Source organism: Antechinus flavipes, chromosome 2, assembly GCF_016432865.1.
Source record: "Antechinus flavipes isolate AdamAnt ecotype Samford, QLD, Australia chromosome 2, AdamAnt_v2, whole genome shotgun sequence".
NCBI lineage: Eukaryota > Metazoa > Chordata > Mammalia > Dasyuromorphia > Dasyuridae > Antechinus > Antechinus flavipes.
In genome coordinates, this window is record NC_067399.1 from 575,768,363 (window position 1) to 575,788,763 (window position 20,401).

The following is a 20,401-nucleotide window of genomic DNA, read 5'->3' on the forward strand; positions in this document are numbered from 1 at the left end:
TTCACACAAATAAATGGTATTGTGGTCAAGACTTGCACCTAGGACTTCTGGATTCAAAGATGCCTGTATTTTATGAGTGCTGATTCTGTCAATGCCCCTTCCCAATCTCAAACTAAAATGAGTTCAACTTCTTGGAAAAACATCCCAACAAGCACTGTGATTTTAAGTAGATGTAGAATATACATAAGGTATACATTTCTGCCTTAATCTTTTTCTCTATACATCAAAAGATCTGTGAGATTTTATCAGTGAAGGAATTTCCTCCACTAAGAGAGAAATATACACAATCCATCCATATTCTTAATAGGTGGATTTATGAACTGCTGAGGCCAAAAAAAATTCATCACTTGGTCAAAACATTGCTACTGATTTTCCTTGAAATAAGGCTAGCAGTCAAATAGAGGACGTATAATTCATTGCCTGGCCTGCACTCCAAGGCTTTCTAAATTCCAGTTATGCTAGAGATGACATTTGATGAGCATAGCTTTTCATAAGCCATCTCTAATAATAATAGCAGCAAATACCATTGATAGAGCTTTAGAAGGTGCTTTATTTAATTTGAATTTGACGGCAAACCTGAGAGCTCAATATGGCAAGTACTATTGTCCTCTTTGATATTGTCTCCAGAACAAAAATATGAAATTGAAAAAAAAAAGTAGTCAAAATGTTATTTTCCATCATTAGTGCTTCATAAGTAGCTGTCACATTCTCAAAAAGAAAAAGTCATTCCCCTAGGACTATATAGTACATAAATGGCTAGATGGAGATATTATTCTAGGTCTCTTTTCCCTTCATTCTTTAGGGTGTACTTTTTGCTACTGCCTCTATAGAATAAATTACTGATCCTCAAAAAGTAAAATAAGAAATAATAAGTTTTTATTCATATGCAACTTTCAATGAAGGAACAGAGCTCAATCTGAATACAGTTGTTGAATTATCATTGTGAGACTGAAATAAGAAATATTCCTGTTTCACAGAAAACTTTATTTCTTTAGAGACCTAAGTTAGTTGTGAGCATATGACCTTGGAATCCAGAGACATTCTTCTTCTAAACAACATTCTAAAAAGTGATGTTGCAAATAATATGTCATTCAAGACAGTGTCTTAAAAGATGCCAGCATTTTCTGAAAGCAAATCAAAGGCAATGAAACTTAGACTTTTATGATTCACTTGATGTCTGCAATTTTTAATATAGAATTTGACTGCACCCTTTCAACACGTGGATTTTATAGGAGAATCCTAGATGTACTGTATTCAGCACTTGATCAAAATAGAACCATCTAAACTTCATTCACTCCTTCCATGAACACATGGAAGATATTTAGAATAGGTCAGCAATTATGTCATTAGTGTGCAAGAGTAAGTTCCTACACTAGGTGGAAGAAAAGACATTAGAGGACTTCTAAGGTATCTTTTATGTATCATAGCAATTCCTAGTTCACCCAAGAATCTTTCCTAATAAAACAATATTAGTAAGAAAAACAAAGATGAGTACCATAGAATATAGAAAAATGTACTAGATTGGAAATCAGGAAATGTAGACTATAACTATGGCTCATTACTAACTGACAAAAAGGAGAAACAAAACTCCATCCCTAGGTCTAAGTGTCCTCACCAAAACCATTACTATCCTTGGGTCTGTGGCTGTGTATGCAGGATTAATGCTGAGACTGGTTTATAACACATCATTACAAAGCAGAGATTGGCAATATCACTATAAAGTCGAGAAGTTTGAGGACACAGAATGGGAATACTCCCATTCAAAAACCTGTTTCTTGCCTCCAGCTTCTACCTCTGTTTTTTAAACCTCTTATAACCCAACATTGTTAAGACATTCTGCTTCCAATCTGGCCTTGTCTTCCGTAGATGTTAGTTTGGATCAAATATTCTAATTCTGTCTACTTTTCTCCAGGGAGGGATTTTCTCCCAATCTTGGTGATTACACTAAATGCTTGCATGTGATGGCTCTCATTGAGGAGGATATAATCTTTTTTAAAAAATTTATCAAGTTTATTACACGTGTTATCTCATTTTGACTCAATAAACCTAGGAAGTAAATGGTATTATAATCCTAAATTTGGAGATGAGGAAACCAAGGCTGAGTTGCCTTGCCCATGGGTCACTCGGTTCAACTCAGTTCAAATCTGAAAGAAGATTTGAATTCAGGTTGTCCAAAATCCAAATCCATCAACTATGCCATCTAATTGTTTCATAGGGCATATGATCTAAACTCTTTTTAGCTTGAATGTCCTTAAATTTATGAGATTTGGACTCTTTCTTAGAGATAGCACTAAAAATAAAAATTTTGTTTTCCTTCTGAGAAGAGTAGACCATCTCTTTATTAATGAATTGGGAACCATAACCAATTAATTCTCTTAACAGTTTATCAGACATAATATTCAAACTAAACAAAATAAGGCAGGTAAAACAAAGACACTTGTCTTCACAAGACAAATTCTCATATCTTTCCTCTTCAGAACTCTCACTATCTTGGTTACTATCCTCTGAACATTTTCTTGTCGAAAATATAGTCCAGACCTGAACAATATAACCCACACAAAATCCAAGCAAAACAGGCAACAGTGGGAATGTAATTCTCCATGATTTAAATCTGATATTGAAAATGACCAGAGATTGTATATCCCTACTGCTTATTAATACTGAAAGAATATAAAGAATCAAGTATCTTTCTCCTAGGAGCATCTGTCACGCTGGGTGGCTTCCATCATCTCCGTTCAATGATAGGTTAAGCATACATGAAAGATGCTAGATTTATTTCTGTAAATTTTCATCATAATGATTTCATTCCATCATTCTAGTCTGTCAAGGTCACTTTAAGTCTTAATTCTGTTATCTATCACATTAGTGTCTACTCCTAGACTACCAATTCTGGTAAATTTATATCAAACGACTTCCATGTCTTTATCAAATTGCTAATATGGTAAAAATAAACCAGATTTCCTTTATCAAAGCTGAAATCCTGGGGCAGTTAGATAGTACAGCTAGTTGGCACAGTGGATAGAGTACCAGCTCTGAAGTCAGGAAGATCTGAGTTCAAATCTGGTCTCAAACATTTAACATGTTCTAGCTGTGTGACCCTGGGCAAGTCACAACCTCAATTGCCTCAGGAAAAAAAAAAAAAAAAGACAAATCCTAATCAACTTTATTAATCAGAGCTATTTTAAATTCACATGTTAAAATAGTGTAAATGCACCTAAAGATACTATCATTCACCCTACTTTCTTCATCTTGTCCTGAGGTATCATAAGAGACTGTCAAATGTCTTGCTAAAATCAAGATAAAACTGTGATTGTGGCATTCCCAATCTACCAGTCTAGTAACCTTAACGTAAAAGGAAATTAGATTAGTTATATGGGATTTCTTCTCAGTGAATCCACTATACTTTTTTTTTTTTTTCTAAATGTTCACACAGATTTCAAACATAATATAATCTAGACTTTTGCCAGGAAGCAACATAAGGCTTACTCACATTGTTTCTAGTATCCACTTTTCAACCAAGTTAACAGTATTTATTTCTAGCCCTTTGACATCTCTCCACTCACAATTATTTCTCCAGATTATTATAGGAGTTTTTCTGACATGTACAAGTCATTTCAGTACATTGGAATGTAATTTGTCCAGGCCCAGACTCTCTTAATACATTTAAAGCTACCTCTACTTTTTTTCTTCTCCTAACCCATTTCAGGCTTCAATTCCACTTTTAAGATTTTTTCCCCTTACCCTTTCCAAGTTGCTCCCAACCAGAGAATATAGAACAAGAGAAGATAAGTAGCTTTGTCTTCTTTTTGTCATCTGTTAATATTACACCATTTCTTCTAAACAATCTCTTCCTTGCTGTTCTTGTTCCAAAAAAAGATTTTTGTCTTTAATATTTTTGGCAAATTTTGGTTAATTCTAACACTATTCTTAATATCATTAGGGTTCTTACCACTTTACTATACTTTTAAGTCAATTTTTTTGTACAAGTTCTTTCTAATGCTAGGCAAATTTTCTGCAGCATAAAAGCAATTATTTTACATAACTTTCTCCAACTTTTCCCTAATTGGGATTATTTTCAATCATATTGTCAAAATTTCATTTTTTAGAGACTCCTAATTTATGGGGAAAATATTTTCTTTCAAAATTTCTAGCCAAAGATTCATGTTCCTACTTTTTTCCCACTAAAGCCTACAACCATGTCTAATAACAATCCTAAGTTTTCTTTCTTTGTAATCATGAACTTCAGATGACATCATCATCATTTCCCAAAGTTTCTATCACTGCTAGATTTCTAGGAACTCTATTTCAATGACTAGAATTAAGGGCAAAATAGCAACTTCCTCATCTCATCCTCTGCTCTCTCAAAGATGAAATTTCAGTAAGCAAGTCAAGAATTTATCAGTGATTCTAATTTGAAGAGAAATGATCTTCCATTATTAAACACACAACATTCCCCAAACAATTGTACTTAACTGATATTTCATAGTACATATAAAAATTATTTTAAAATTGTATAAATATATACACACATGTGTACATATATACATATGTGTTTATATTTAAAATACATGTGTGTATATATACCTTTTATACTAATATATTTATACAAATATATATGTATATATATGCATATATATATATTTCTAAAAAACCTCAAGCAAAATTACCAGACCTGATGATACTAACCCTAAGGAAAAAAAGGATTGTCTGAGTAATGTTAAGGAATGTTTAACAACAGGAACTCAACACCACTTATGAGTGAATCGTGGAATTGTTGAGGTCTCAGAGGACATCTAGTTCAACATACTATATACCCAGAAAGGAATCCCTTTTACAACATCCAAACTTCTAGTGAATAAAACTCCCTCCCTCCCAACGTAACCTACTCAACTTTTACACTTTTTGAGTCATTTAAAAGTTTTCTATCATGTCATCTCTAAATCTATGCCTCAACTCCATTCAGTTTTCAGTCTTGCTCTGTGGGGATAAAGCAGAACAAGTATAATCCATTTTTCAAACTTTTAACATACCTTGGAATCCTGTTTCTTCATTTGTAAAATGAGAGGGTAAAATTTAAGTACATGGAGTCAGACAACATTTATGTGTCATTCAAGTATATGAATTCAATTGGCAAGGTTCCCTAAGTTTCCTCATCTATAAAATGAAGGGGCTGAACTCTCGCCTCTAAGGTCCCTTATATCTCTAAAACTATGATTCTCTAATTATTGTAGGTTTACCTCCTTTTCATTGTACATTACCAATCCATTTTCCACTAGCAGTGATATTATCTTTGGCCTTTCTCTTGCCCCTAAATATAGATAAAAAGCTCTCTGAGCACTTAACCCTCCCCTTAGTTGATTCTGGACTTGAGTACTTGACATAACACTCTAAAATAACACTTGGATTCATCCCCTCTCATACTTTCCCTGACTGCAATCTTCTTCATAAACTCTGCATAAACATTAACTGTAGGGATGAATGCCCCATAACTATTTTTAAGCAGCTCTTTCTTTTCTTCCCCAATTCTCTTTTTTGTCTTCATGGTTTTCTCATTTTTCCTAAACTGATTTGCCTTCTAGAATGAATCCTTGAAATCCTGCTTATTTTTTTCCTGTAACCTCTGAAATCTGTTTTCTCCAAAATCTACAGCACACATCAGACTTATTTGCTTGACTCTCTTCCTCTATCAGAAATTATAAAATGGTATGGTCATTTTCCCTCAAGATTCTCAACAGTTCTATTTCAAAAGCCATTTGGTGTGGTCAGAATGAGATATGGAATAAGTAGATGTTTTAGTTACTTCCTTGACCTTTTAAGGAAGGATCACAAAGGCACATGAAAATGTATCAGACTTTCTCCATTTGACAGAGTTTCAGTAGATATTCTGATAGCTTAAATTCCTATCTCTACTATACCATATCAGGTTGATGTGATTTCCTAAATATAACTATTTCCTTCTATTCAGGTTGTCTACATTACACACTGATAATATGCATTCATTTTTCACTCCAGTGATTTTTACTCCAGTGATTTCTTACTATATTCTTTAGTTGCTAGATTTCATTACAAGAACATATCTTCTGAAAAACACTATTTTCGTTTTCTCAATGAGAAGGGGAAGGAGAGGAAGGAGAGACTTGGTACTAAAAATACAATTGTAAATTTAAATATATATATATATATACACATATATATATATATATATGTGTGTGTGTGTGTGTATATATATATACACACACACACACATATATAATTCTATTCCACTGCCCTTTTTATATATTCTATATCTTTTTAATCTGATATACTCTTCTTTGGTCACATTCCAAACATTAATCCCATTTTACCTACTCTTAAGGATACATTATTTATTAGTATAAATTTTCTTCTCATATTAGGAGGATTAGTCCTTGTTTTACTATTGCTATATTTGATGTATTTTCACCTGTGTATTGAAGGACATGGATTTTATTGCTCGGTCTCCTTAAATATTATTTCCTGTAAATCTTTGCTCCTCTATTGTTGTCCTTTCTTTGTGTACCTAACTCTAGTATCTGAACTTGAAAGATTTATACTGGCAACAGTTACCTCCACCAATGATCATTTATGCATGAACAATAGTTTCAAGTACATTACAAGTTCCTTCATTGTGGCAAATGTTACATTTTTGTTTCTGTATCCTAAATGTCTTTAAAAATGAACCAAACTGATTTTCTCAAAAAGCACTTCTTTCAATGAATATTTAATTATCCCTGTTACCTCTCAAGAAGAGTTCCTCCAGCCCTTTCACCCCACTACTCTAAAAGGGAAACTAATCAATATCTTATTCATCTATTTGTTACTTGGCAGTAAAGAAACATCAGCACAGCACCTGATCTGGTCATTGCAAAACTGCCCTTCCTCTACATACTTAAAGGAAATGAGAACCTCTGTGTAGTCTGTTGCTCTTGATAGCAGCTCTCATGGCAAATGAAGACACCTGTTGATTAAGCTGGTGGCCATTTATTCACAGCATCCTGATTTTTTTTTCCTTAATATAATTGGAATTTGGCAATTTTTTACCAAAATCTCAAAGCAAACAAAAACTGCCTGCTGCTCTTTTCTTTGAATGGGATTTCCAGTCATTTTGCACCTTCTCTTTGTATTTTTTTTGTCCTCTCCCAATGATCAGATTTTAGATCCCTCTACCTTGCTATTTCTTCTATTAAAAAAAAAAAAAAATTAACTTTCCCCATCTGGAAACCTTATTACCAGATCCTGAGCTTCTTGAAAGCAGCCAATAGAAGATATCCAAAACTGATAACTAAGTATGTGTAATATTGATTTATTGATTGAAATTTATATTGATGGATTAAAAAAAAAAAAAAAGCCCAACAATTCAAAGAGATAAGTCAGCTACATTTAATCAGGTAGACGCATCATCTTATTGCCCCTTCTCTACCCATAAGGCTCCCTGACAAAATAATCTTTACATCATTTATAAATGAAGATTTCAACTAAACATTAATAGTAACTTGAAAGAAAAAGACAAGATCCCCATCTTGTGGCCATTGGCAGAATACTCACAATTATTAAAAGAACTAACTGAACTTCTAGATATAATAAAGTATTGCAGAATAGAGGGGCTTCAAATAAGAAAATAGATATCGTAATTAATCAGGATATAAAATATTTCAGGAAGCCGTCCCCGCAAAAACTATCACTAGTCCTTTTATATAGCAATGAAATATGTAACAGTGGCAAGCCAATAACAACCTGACAAGGTGGTAAATAGGAAACAATCAACAAATATTTATTAAAAACCTATTATGTGATAGGCACAGTGATGTCAGAAACTGGGGATTCTAGTACAAAGAATAAGACAATCCTACTCACAAAGAGTTTACATTCTAGTAACAACCAGTACACAAGCACATACAGCATAAGTTTAAAATGAATAAAAATAATTTACAAAGAAATTAAATATAAGGTAGTTGCAGAGAGGAGGGAACATTCAAAGTTGAGGGGAGCCTGGAAAGGCTTCATGCAGACTATGGTGCTTGAATGCTACCTTAAAGGAAGAGGGATTCTATATGTTGCACTGACAGAGATTATACACACAAAGTCTATAGGACAGCACCTTCTCGATCACAGTCTGCTGGAGAGAACTGTCTGTAGAAGCCCAGTTCTTTCTCATTTCAATCACTGATGGTTCTGAATGTACAGACTTCCCTGAGATAGAGATGAGAAAGTGGGCATCTACGTTGATAGCTGCCAATACCACCTTGGGTTGCCTCCTCTTTTTTTTTGTTAAGTAATAGTACTATCTATAATGATTATTGGTCCAATTTGTTTCAAACTTGTATTTCACTGATAGAAATTCTGGTGAAGGCAACATCTTACCAATGTATTTCTATAGCTATTCGGCTCAATATGTTAATTAAAAATTATCCACAGGGATTTTTTTCCCCTTTAAGTCTGTTTCTCCTTCCACTGTAGGACTACCATGGAAGTCATGATTTTGCATGATTGCATATGTATAACCCATATCAAAATGCTTACCATCTCAGGAAGGGGACACAGGAAGAGAGAAGAAAATTTGGAATTCAAAATTTTAAAAATGAATGTTAGAAATTATCTTCACATGTAATTGGGGGGAAAATAAAATATTATTTAAAATAAAAAGTTCAGTCACTGAGAAATTGTGACTTAGTCAGGATCACAGTATATATAGCAGAAGCATAAATTTAACTACAATTTCCTAACTTTCTAAGTTCAAGATCAGCTCTATATTCACTATTCTTATGATGCCTTTCACTGCCACTAAATAACTAATGGCAGAAGTTACTCAGGAGAAGAAAAAAAGCTGTTCATTCAAATATAATAATGGCTTGTATTATCTAGCTTGGTTCATAATCACAGACAATTGCAGATTTGTAGGAATATGTAGGAATAGATTCCTACTTCACGTTTTTAAAGTAATGGAAAAGGCAGAAATACTGAAGTTTGAGCAGTGGAAAGCTCAGACAGTTAATCCAGAATTATCCATATGAAGACAACCCAATTCTGAATTGTTTGCTGAAAATATTATCATACCCAGGTTCTCTGGTATTCATTTTTCCCTATTACTTCTCATTCTACTCCTCCCACTCAGCTCGTCCCCCACTAAAAAACATGAATGTGCTCTAGGAAGACAACCTAATTTAAGTCTAGTTAAGAAATTTCAAAGGAAATAGTCATCTTTTTAATGTAATAGAATATTAGGACTAGTTTTGTAAGACTAGATGAAACAAAGATGAATATATGCTCTTTACCATCAATTGTCAAGAGAAAAAAAGTGCTTTGAACCCAGAAGAGTATTTTCCCCTACAAGCTCTCAAAAATTTTGTATACATTCTTGTTTTGAAGTATTGTTTGAGTTTTGGAATTTTTTTTAGATGACTGCAATGTTTGGAATAGTGTGGTATGGGAACTTGAAGTGAAGTTGGACAAAAGTAAAAAGAGTTTGCCATCACCGACCCTATTCTACAAGGTAAATATCATACAATCTAGGTCAAAATAAAGAAAGGCAAAATAGTAAAGAACCCAAAAAAGCATAAACACTGGATTATTCATTTCACTTTGCATATGATGTGTTCAAAAATGTTTTTATTAAATTTATAAAATTATGAAAATTAAAATTAGCAAAATATTTCTAGACTATATGCTTCAAAACATCTATGTTACAAAACTTTTTTTTCCAGTGTATTCTTTGTAATTTAATTCTACTGCTATTTGGCTGAAGAAAACATAATTACTCAAAATGCTTTATAACTTGGCTTAGTTATAAGATGCATTAAAAAATCAAATATCAAGTATTTTTGGATAATCATCCATTTTAGTTAACATCCTCCTCTCCTGTGTATTAACCTGAAAAATCAAAAGCTTTTAACAAATGAAATTAAGAAAGAGTTCAAGGAGAATTAACTTGTCTACCTTAGAAGGATTGTAAAAGGATTAACTCATAGTATAATATCAATGATAACAAAATAGTGACAATTTTGATAAGTATACAGTGCTTTTACATACAACATGTTACAACTCTCTTAGGTAGGTACTACAGGTATTAGTAATTTTACAGCTTAAGAAAGTGAGCCCCAGAGATGTAAATTGGCGAGCCTACAGCTACACACCTCCTGTTCAGAGTTAAGTTTTCTAACCCATGTTTCTTCTCATTCTTTGCACTATACCATATTGCTTCAGTTGGGTGGCAGAAAATAGAGTAACTGTAGTAATGTTGAAAAAAATCTTTATTTTTCTTAGGACTATAACTTCTATTGGATTCAAACAGACTTACCCAAAGCCCCATCCATCTATTGCACTTGTAAATATCACATTTCCCTGATCTGGTGAGAAGTAAAGGTGTGAATCATCTGTGTGCTCCAAGCCTGCACTCCAGTCATAAACTTGCTCTCCTGGTACAGAATTTGAACTTGCTTGAGATTCAGTTTCTCTTTTGGCCCATTCTTCTAAGACTTTAGAAGTAAAAAGAGCCCCAGTGAGTGCATTAATCTAGGGAAGACAGGTAAAATACAAAAATGTCATCCAGACGGTAAGCGATGGCCACTATGGGATAATTATTGTGGGGTATATACCCTTAATTCCAGGTAATTAACTCTGGGAGTAACAAAGGGAGTAACAATTTATGCTCAATTTAAGAAGAAAATGTATGTCCACCTTACTTTATCAAAGATATTCTTGACCTTACTTAGATTGTCAGAATAAAGACAAATCAGAGGTGGTATTCTGAAAAGTCATCTTTATGATTTTAATTACAAATATACACTGTCAAATCCTCTAGCAAATTTTGATTTTTATTTCCCAACATAAACAGGAGCCCTCATTGACAAACTTGACAACCCAAAAGAATTTTTTAACTACTTATACTGTTTGATGATGAACCACGACCTAAAAATAGTAAAGGAAGACTTTATATATATATATATATATATGTATATATATATATATATATGTTTTTTGGATTTGATTTCGTTTTGATCCTTTTAACTTTTTTTCATAGCAAACTTGAAGGTGTTTAATGAATAAACACGCATCTGTTTAATCATTTACTATATACATGAAGCATTGTGCTAAATGAGCGATACAAAACATCTTAATATGTATTTTAAATCTTCCCACCACTCTACTACTTTCTCTCAGATTATATACCCTTCCATTAGTAGGAAGCAAAAGTTTCCCAGTAATGGTTATCTATAAATACATTAAAAAAAAATGATCTTTTCAGAAGAAAGCTTCATTTAATTTTCCTGAAGTTATGCCATCCATCACATCAATGTAAACCACAATGACTGTCCTTCTTGAATTTCCCTCTGGCCTCCCCAGTTTGATAACAAAAGAATAATCTGATACTGTACCTGCTCTAAGATATTCTTGAGGTGAAAATATGCTTCCTGAGGTGTGAATTTAAGTTCCACAATCAAACGATCTATTTTATTGATTACCAGAACAGGGCGGATGTTTTCTAGCCAAGCTTGTCGAAGAACTGCTTGAGTCTAATAAAAACACACAAGTAAATACAGCTCATGTCTTGACAGAATTAAATGGCATTAAGAAAACTTTCAATGCAAAATAACCAATACACTTCATCCCATCTAATCAAAATCCAATACACATAAGTAGTCAGCAAATACAATGCTTAATGGATAGGATTATGGAGTCATTCATTAGGCATTTGCTGGAAAGGTTAGAAAAATGAAACTGGGTTACTCAGGAAAATTTTCCTTTAGTATTGAGCTATATAAAATAAGGAGAAGTGACAAATTTTGGGACAAAAGGGTTAGAGAGATGTTCCATTAGTAATAACAGCTGCTCACAGTGACAAAATGCTTCATAGTTTATAAAGTGCTTTTGTATGAATCATCCTATTTGATCCTGACAACAACCTGTAAAGCAGACAATATATTTTCTTATTATTATTCTCAGTTTTCAAAGGAGATGGCTACAGTAAATGGCAGAATCAGGTTTTGAATCAAAATCCAATTCTAAGCTGAATTTCGTGATGCAATTAAAGCAATAGTCTCAAACTTGGGTGAAAAAAGACTAAATGCACAAAGCTAAAGATGATAAGTTTTACTGACAGAAGTCATAGACTAAAAGAGAATAAAAGAGAGAAGATAATCAGGGCGCAATTAATTGGAAGAAACCATTGAAGGAGTTATAGCAATGAAAAGTGAAATGGATGAAGCAGCAAGAACAGAAACATGGCTCAATTTCCACATGTTTACATTTACACTGTACCTTGAACTCAGAACTGAAAATCAAGTTTCCATTTGTGTTTCTGGGCTCACTATTTTCTAGACTCAAAATCGTGCATTGGTTTCTCTTCCTAGCATTTCACCTCAGTTATCCCACTTATGCATCCTTTTCAGAAAGGTTTGTACCATCCATGGAACTTCCTTTTCAGGTCCACAGTCACTATTCTAGTAGAAAACTTTATCTTTTCAATAGGGTAGGGTCTCTTAACTGGCTCTCTTTCCTCCAGACTTTCTGCTCTAGAGATAAGAAGGCTAGCTACACAGGAGGTATTCCACAAATACAATGTTTTCAAGGCAGGAAGAGCAATCTTGAGCTTCTTTAGTCATTTCACATTTGTGAATCAATATACCTATCAAAAAACAGGATAATGGGGCAGCTAGATGGTGCAATGAATAGAGTACCAGCCCTGAAGTCAGGAGGTCCTGAGTTCAAATTTGATCTCAGACATTTAATACTTCTACTTAGAAGTGTGACCCTGGGCAAGTCACTAATATGCCCCAGCAAATTTGCCCAACTGCCTCAGCAAAAAAAAACAAAAAGAAAAACAAACAAACAAACAAAAAACCACGGTATAACCTTGGTTTAAAAAGAAAGAAAACAAACAATTTGCTTAAATAGATGCCCAAGTGATTTGTTTTTGCCTGGGATCTCCAAAGCAATAGGCTCAGCAGTAAGGTTGACAGATTGACTTTCACTTTAAGATAAGTACCCCCACCAATGGCAGCAAGGTAGTAAGCATAAACCAAGAAAGTATCCTCCTCATCATTCATGCACCCCTAATTTCTCATTTTCCAGAGTGGTTGCTTATTTCAGAAGCTATCTTTGAGGATGTGACAATTACTTAAGAATCACCAAGAGTGGGGAACGAATTTTTTGACTACCTTTCTTTGATTTAAATCCCCCCCTCCCCGCCTTGAGGCAATTGGGGTTAAGTGACTTGCCCAAGGTCACATAGCTAGGAAGTGTTAAGTGTTTAAGACCAGATTTGAACTCAGGTCCTCCTGACTTCAGGGCTGGTGCTCCATCCACTGTGCCACATAGCTGCCCCTTAATTTTAAATTTTTGTCAAGAGAGGATATATGGAAGAATGGGAAGAAGGCCAAATAGGGGCTCAGGAAACCTGAATCTTAATTCCACACAGGGCAAAATAAGTTACCTCTCTAACATCATCTGGAAAATAATGGAGATATGATAGGAATTAAAGTCCCAAATTTAATTTAAGCTATTGGACATCAGTTTCCTCATTCTTCCTCTATGATATTTAAAATCTTTTCAATTTTAACATTAAATTTTGTGCATATCTTCTATACAAGTTATATACATATTATATATATATATATATTCTATACAAGTTACACACACACACACACACACATACACATCACACACACACACACACACACACACACACACACATACCCCCCTACATTTGATCCAGTACACCGTGCTACTCCTTAAGAGTTTAAAGCAGATGGAAGCAGTTATAAGGTAGTAAAAGGAGCTTGGTGTTAAAAGAGTGAAACCATATTGGATAAAATTGTTTGCCTGATACTTATTAGCTCTGGGACCATGAGTAAATTAATTCACCCCTATGAGCTTCAGTTACATCATTTGTAAAATTAGGGTTGCAAAACTTGTATTACCTTGTTCACAAAGTTGTTGTTAGGAAAGCACTTTGTAAGCTCTATGATGCTACATAAATGTGAGTTAGTTACTACTATGAATTTTCTGGTGGCTCGTTATTTCCCTCGGCTATTCCCAGTAAATGCCATAGTTTCTCACAGTACATTACCTGTGGGCAGACTCCTTCCACAGCATCCACCACAATGATGCAGCCATCACAAATTCGGACAGCAGTCGACACTTCTGAGGAAAAATCCACATGTCCTGGAGAGTCTATTAGATTAATGAGGTACTCCTGATCATCTGAAATCAAGTTTTAAAAATATATATGATTTTGAAAACATGTAGAGGATTTCAACAGGTATGCTTTGTCACAAAAGCAAAGAAATTCCACTCTAGTAAAGGAATTTCACAGAAAGTCTTACATCAAAGCTTAAGGAGCTGTCCCCACCCAAGTTTAACGCCATCCTCTGTCCTTAAAACCAGAAAGGTTTTAAATCCCCCCCCCCCCAACTTGAGGACTTCTAGTTTTTGGTATAAAGCTAGTTGGAGTGATCTCCTTCCATCCATATAGCATTCCATATGAGGCAACTTCCTGCCTGACATTCTGACAAATTTAACTTAAAAAGAAAACAAAGATCAGGTCCCTCACAACTTCAATGGCCATGACAAACTGGAAAGGAAAGGGAATGCAGAGAAATAGAGTGAAATTGCATCCTACCATCATCCTGATAGAAAATATCCTAAAATAATAAAGATGAAGTCTGAAACTTGGAGCAAGTCTAAAGGAAACCAAAATCTTAGAACAGTCTTAAGCTTTTAACAGATTTCAGTGCCCAACAACTTGAGATAAGAATCATTTATACTTTAAAAAGTTTCTTTTATAAACAAGTTTCATATTGCCAATCCTCACATTTGTTCCTTAGATATAATTAAGCATGCATAAAGGCTTTAATTTCATAACAAAAAGAAAAGTGGTGATCATGGAAATCTGTGGGAAAAAGAAAAACAACTCTGAAACAAAATATGCAGGTTTCCATTACTCTCAGCTCTTGTGTCATAGCTGATAGACAACTACTTCCAAATAATAGTTTTTCATTAGGTAAGGTCCACAAATTAGATAAGATTCACAGAATCATAATTTTAACATGAGATGGGACTTTCAAGACTATCTAGTTTCAATGTTTTTTCATGCAAATGATAAAATTTCATTCTTTGTTCATGCAAATGAGAAGTGACACTCACATAGGAGAGGTGAAATGTCCAATATCATAGAGCTAGTTAATGATAAAATTAGAAGAGTTTAAATTCTTCAATATCACTCTTAAGACCTTCTCATTTATTTTCTCAGTGATCTTCTTTCAAAAGAAAAAAATACAAGATTTTATTGAAACATCAAAGATATGACTTATTTTCACATATGGCTTGCGAAGTTGATCACTTAATTTTATACTCATGGTTATAATCAATCACAAGGTAGTATTTTGAGCTTTTCATTCACTATAAACCATTCTAAAGTTATTTGCTATCAAGTTTACTTATTTAGTCAAATTCATACAACTTTAAGAAAAAAATTTACCTTTTAAAAAAAGATAATTCTTTTCATATTATTCAGAAATACAAAAATAAATACAATCCAGGTTGCTTTACAATGCTTAAAATTCCAGGAGTTATTCTGCATCCTAATATATAATGAGGGGCACCATAAACATAGTTACATTTCAATTACTTTATGTCATATCAATTTGTCCTAATTCTTTTGTTACATTTATATGATATAGAACACTTTTAGATTTAGTCTTATGTAGCCATCTTTTCTCTTGTCAACAAATCCTCATTACCCATTATTAGGCCAAGCTTTGAGTGTGGCTAGTTCTGATTCCAATATTTGGCTTCTAACAGCAAAATAATATATTTTTAAAGTAGGAAATGTCTTTCTGTAGAACATATAATAGCATTTTAACTGAGTCCCAAGATAATGCTATTCCAGTGACAGATTCAATATATTTAAATACAGTGCTCCAAACAATGATCTAAAGAAATAAGCTCTACAAAAGTAACTTTCTTTCCATACTTTCAACAACTTGCAGAAATGAAGGAATTTTTATGTTATTCCTGCTGGAGTACTAGGCCAACTACTTAACAACATAATCCTTCTTTAAGGAAGAACTATGTAATAGGTCAGAACTATGTAATATGTACAAATAGATGGTTTAACTACTTCATGGCCAGGATGGCTTTCCTATTTTGTGATATATCTCTCAAATTTTAAAACCATTTGTCTAGAGACACTTAGGTAATTCACACACACATAAATCCTAATAGCAATTTCAAAATATGACCCCCTAAAACAGGTGGCTTTAAATAACATTCTAGTATCTAATCACAGTATTCATATGAAGAAAAATGAGACAAGATTTTCAAAGTTTAATAAACTAGTTAATACTGCAATTATAAGAATGGGAACTCATGAGAAACAACAAACAATCCTATCAATAAATACCAATAAATATGTACAAGCAATTTGTAAACTTCTTTAAAAGTACTATATAAATGTGATCTGCTGTTAGACAAAACTACAAAATAATAACAAATTCCACAAACCACAAGAAAATCAGTCTCATTACTTCATATTCACACTGCATCAGATTTGACAGTATAGATACTTCATGGGACCAAACAATCATGATGAAAGAACTAGTTCAAAGTGCTGAACTCCAATAAATATTTATCAGGTATTACCTTATATAAAAGGCATTATGTCAGGTACTTTGGGATACATAAAATAAATAAAACATAGTCTTTACCCTTTACCTATACAACTTTCGAAAGTTTTATAGAATAAAGACATACACAATATCTTCAATGCAAAGCAGAATATGATAAGTATTATGAGAGAAGCATACAAAGTATTTTTGAGAGGTTCTGAAGGAACTTTTATATTGGGAGACATAATAGAATACAAATGGAAGAGGAGACATCTGGAATTAGGATGCTGACAGGCAAGACTTGAACAGGCAGACAACCAGAGAATAGTAAATTCTAGCAAAAAGAAACAGTATAGAGAGAGTAGAGAGAAATGAAGCAAAGGACCCAGCAGGAGCAGCAGCTAATCCAAGTTTGATTAAGCAATAAGTTATGATTCAAATAAGATAGTACTGGAAGATAAAGTTGGAAAGCAAGCTCCTCAAATTGGAAAGGAAGGTGCTGCTTTAAAGTGTGAATTTTATTCTGAGTAGCAGGAATCACAGAAAGTTATGAAAAATACTACAGGAGTAAAACCTATAAAACTGGACTACAAATTGGCCATGGAGTGTTATAAAGAAGCCAAAGTTAACAGCCAAAAATTCAACAGAGAAAAAAATGTCATTAATAGAAGGAGGGAGTTGGGAGTAGGGCAAATTGAAAGTTGTTGGAGGCAAGTGAGATAAGTTAGTTTAAAGATTTGGGTGAATGGAAAGTGAGGAGGCACAATACTAATTTTTATTTGGACATTCTAAATTTGAGAAGGAGATGTGTAGCAACTGTTGGAAATATAAGACTGGAGTTTGGGAAAGAGTTCAGAGAAAGGGATATAAGATTTTAAAAGTCACCCACATAAAGGAATCACTGAAAATTAAGTACTTTGCCCAAGCTTTCATAACTAGTGAAACTCTTGTGTTAAAATTCCTTATCCAATGTTCATTGGATTTTATCCTTCAACAAATTAGAGAAAACTAAATAACTTTATTTATAGTTAAAGTTTATTTATGAATAGGGGAAGCTACGTGGTCTAATGAATGGAGAGGATGCTAGGCCGACAGTTAGGAAAAGTAGAATAAAAATCCAAACTCTACTTATTGTGTTTTTACTCCAGGTCAGTCACTGACAACTTTGCTCTAATAATTTATTACCTTTGAGGTCTAAATGAGATAATATTTGTAAAATAGTTAGCACAGTGCCTGGCACAAAGTAAGCCCTTAATAAATCCTTGTTCTTTCCCTTTCTCCCTCCTTTCCCTAATTAAAATAACAATAACAATAACAACATAAAAATAAACTACTAGCATGTGTATCTTCTCTTCTACAATAGCTCACCTAAAAAAAAAAAATATATACACACACACACACACACACACACACACACACACACACACACAGCATTTTGGGAGAGACAAAACCTTAAACTATTTGTGTTGGGGTTTTTACCACCACCCTGAGTTAAGTAATGACTGCATTACCTCCTATAGAATTAAAAAAAAAAAAAAATCTTTGCCCTCTTCTATTTGAACAAATTCTCTATTTCAAAGGAACAAGTTAATCACAAGCATTCAGCCAATTTTAACATTTGAGGCAAAAGAAAAACAACTAAGCCGAGGAGGAGGAAGTCCTGTCTCCAAAGGCAATACCTTCCAGATGAGATTCTCTATTACTATTAGAAATTTGTTAAGAGAAAAGAATCTTGCACTTTTCCCCAAGAGTCCTCTGATCTTTCAGTAAGCCATGGAGAATCATTTAAGAAGCAAGTTCACTTGTCACACACACCAGCCAAAAGATCTCCCATATGACCAGTAAAATGATGAGGTGAAGGGTCCCCATTTCAAATGGGGTGAAATGACTAAAATAGTTGTCACCACCATTAGCTATTTTTTTTAACAGCTGTTTATTTACAAGATATATGCCTGGGTAATTTTTCAGCATTGACAGTTACAAAACCTTTTGTTCCAATTTTTCCTCCCCTCCCCCCCCCCACTCCCCCAGATGGCAGGTAGACCAATACATGTTAAATACGTTAAAGTATATGTTAAATACAATATAGGTATACATGTCCATGCAATTATTTTGCTGTACAAAAAGAATCAGACTTTGAAATAGTGTACAATTAACCTGTGAAGGAAATCAAAAATGCAGGTGGACAAAAATAGAGGGATTGGGAATTCTATGGAGTGGTTCATAGTCATCTCCCAAAGTTCTTTCACTGGGTGTAGCTGATTCAATTCATTACTGCTCTATTGGAACTAATTTGTTTTATCTCATTGTTGAAGAGGGCCACATCCATCAGAATTGATCATCATATAGTATTGTTGAAGTATATAATGATCTCCTGGTCCTGTTCATTTCACTCAGCATCAGTTCATGTAAATCATCCTGCTGGTCATTTCTTACCGAACAATAATATTCCATAATATTCATATACCACAATTTATTCAGCCATTCTCCAACTGATGGGCATCCACTCAGTTTCTAGTTTCTGGCCACTACAAAGAGAACTGCCACAAATACCACTACTTATTAAACACAGACACAGATCCAACAAGGAGAAGGCTTTATTAAAATAAAGAGAAGTGAACAAGCCAGTTCTCTCTAAATGCCCTGAGTATCTGATTAGGAAAACTACACTTTCTAGATTCTCTGCCATCAAACTCCCACCTTGAGACCTGGGACTTCTTGGTGATTAACTGATTGACTAATGAGAACCCAAACACATATATATATAGCATGTCTCAGAAATCCCACTGTACCACACTGAGTTCCTGATTATAATGTTTTGTCCTTCCTCCTTTCTATCTATAGACAAAATAATCAAACCAACACTATAAATTCTTGAAAGGATTGGCAATCAATTACCTGAACTATATTTTCTAGACCAAAACACTCTCCCTGGCCATCACTTTTTTTAGGATATAGGTTCCCTACGGGAGGGACTGGTCTTGGTTTCTTTAATATTTGTAGCTAGAGTCCTCTGCACAATACCTAACATGTGTAGCAAATGCCTAATAACTGTCTATGTCTACTGAGAATAACAAGTCCATCTTTTACTTTTACCTTCATTTTTAAAAGGACATAAGGAAGTCACTTACCTCTTTCCTTAATTTTAAAGGGTGAAAACAAAACATTTGAAGAAAACGATGCATATCCATAATTTTGTTCAAACTTTTTTTATCTTAAAGTTTTCCTATCAAAAGACATGATTCAACTTGGACATAATCTAGAAATCTTGAAGAAAACCTCTTAAGCAAATGGAAACAAGAACTACATAGAGAGAACATTTCTTTCCTTCTGTTAAAGGACAATTTGGAACTGTTATCCAATGAGTCTGTAACAGTGTACAAATTACATCCTCCCTCCCCAAAATCTGGGATAGCAGATCCAAGAACCTGGTTATGAACACAAGAGCAAAAAGCCCTTAATAAAACTCATTATTACAAAATGGAATCAATATGAAAATGTGATTCAGTTCCTATTTTTGTAAAGAATGATGAATATAAGAAAATTCAAAGGACAGAGAAGAGCACAAGTCTGGCTGATATATGAATTTGCCATAGCCTCCTCTTCCTCTGAGACAAGGGAATATCAAATCTTTAGAAAAAAGAAGAAATTAGTTAAAAACCAAACAAAACATTAAACTAAAGCTCACAAGAGTGCAAAGAAAACTTCTTGGAAAACAGTCATTTGTGCATCATGCTCACACTTTGGGAGGCTAAGAATGCAGTAATCATAACTAAAGG

The 20,401-nt window shown here is 33.7% G+C and overlaps 2 protein-coding genes across 3 annotated transcripts in view; one reads left to right on the plus strand and one right to left on the minus strand.

The window, feature by feature from the left end:
* The window catches only part of EFL1 (elongation factor like GTPase 1), a 208,710-nt gene that overhangs the window by 174,734 nt on the left and 13,575 nt on the right, over positions 1-20,401 (minus strand). The window contains exons 5-7 of the mRNA XM_051981171.1: positions 14,084-14,217; positions 11,391-11,528; positions 10,313-10,527 (exon numbers count right to left, since the gene is read on the minus strand). Coding sequence (XP_051837131.1) covers positions 10,313-10,527; positions 11,391-11,528; positions 14,084-14,217 — 487 coding nt within the window. The remainder of the gene's footprint in view (positions 1-10,312; positions 10,528-11,390; positions 11,529-14,083; positions 14,218-20,401) is intronic.
* The window catches only part of SAXO2 (stabilizer of axonemal microtubules 2), a 93,523-nt gene that overhangs the window by 26,384 nt on the left and 46,738 nt on the right, over positions 1-20,401 (plus strand). The gene's annotated exons all lie outside the window — the stretch shown is intronic.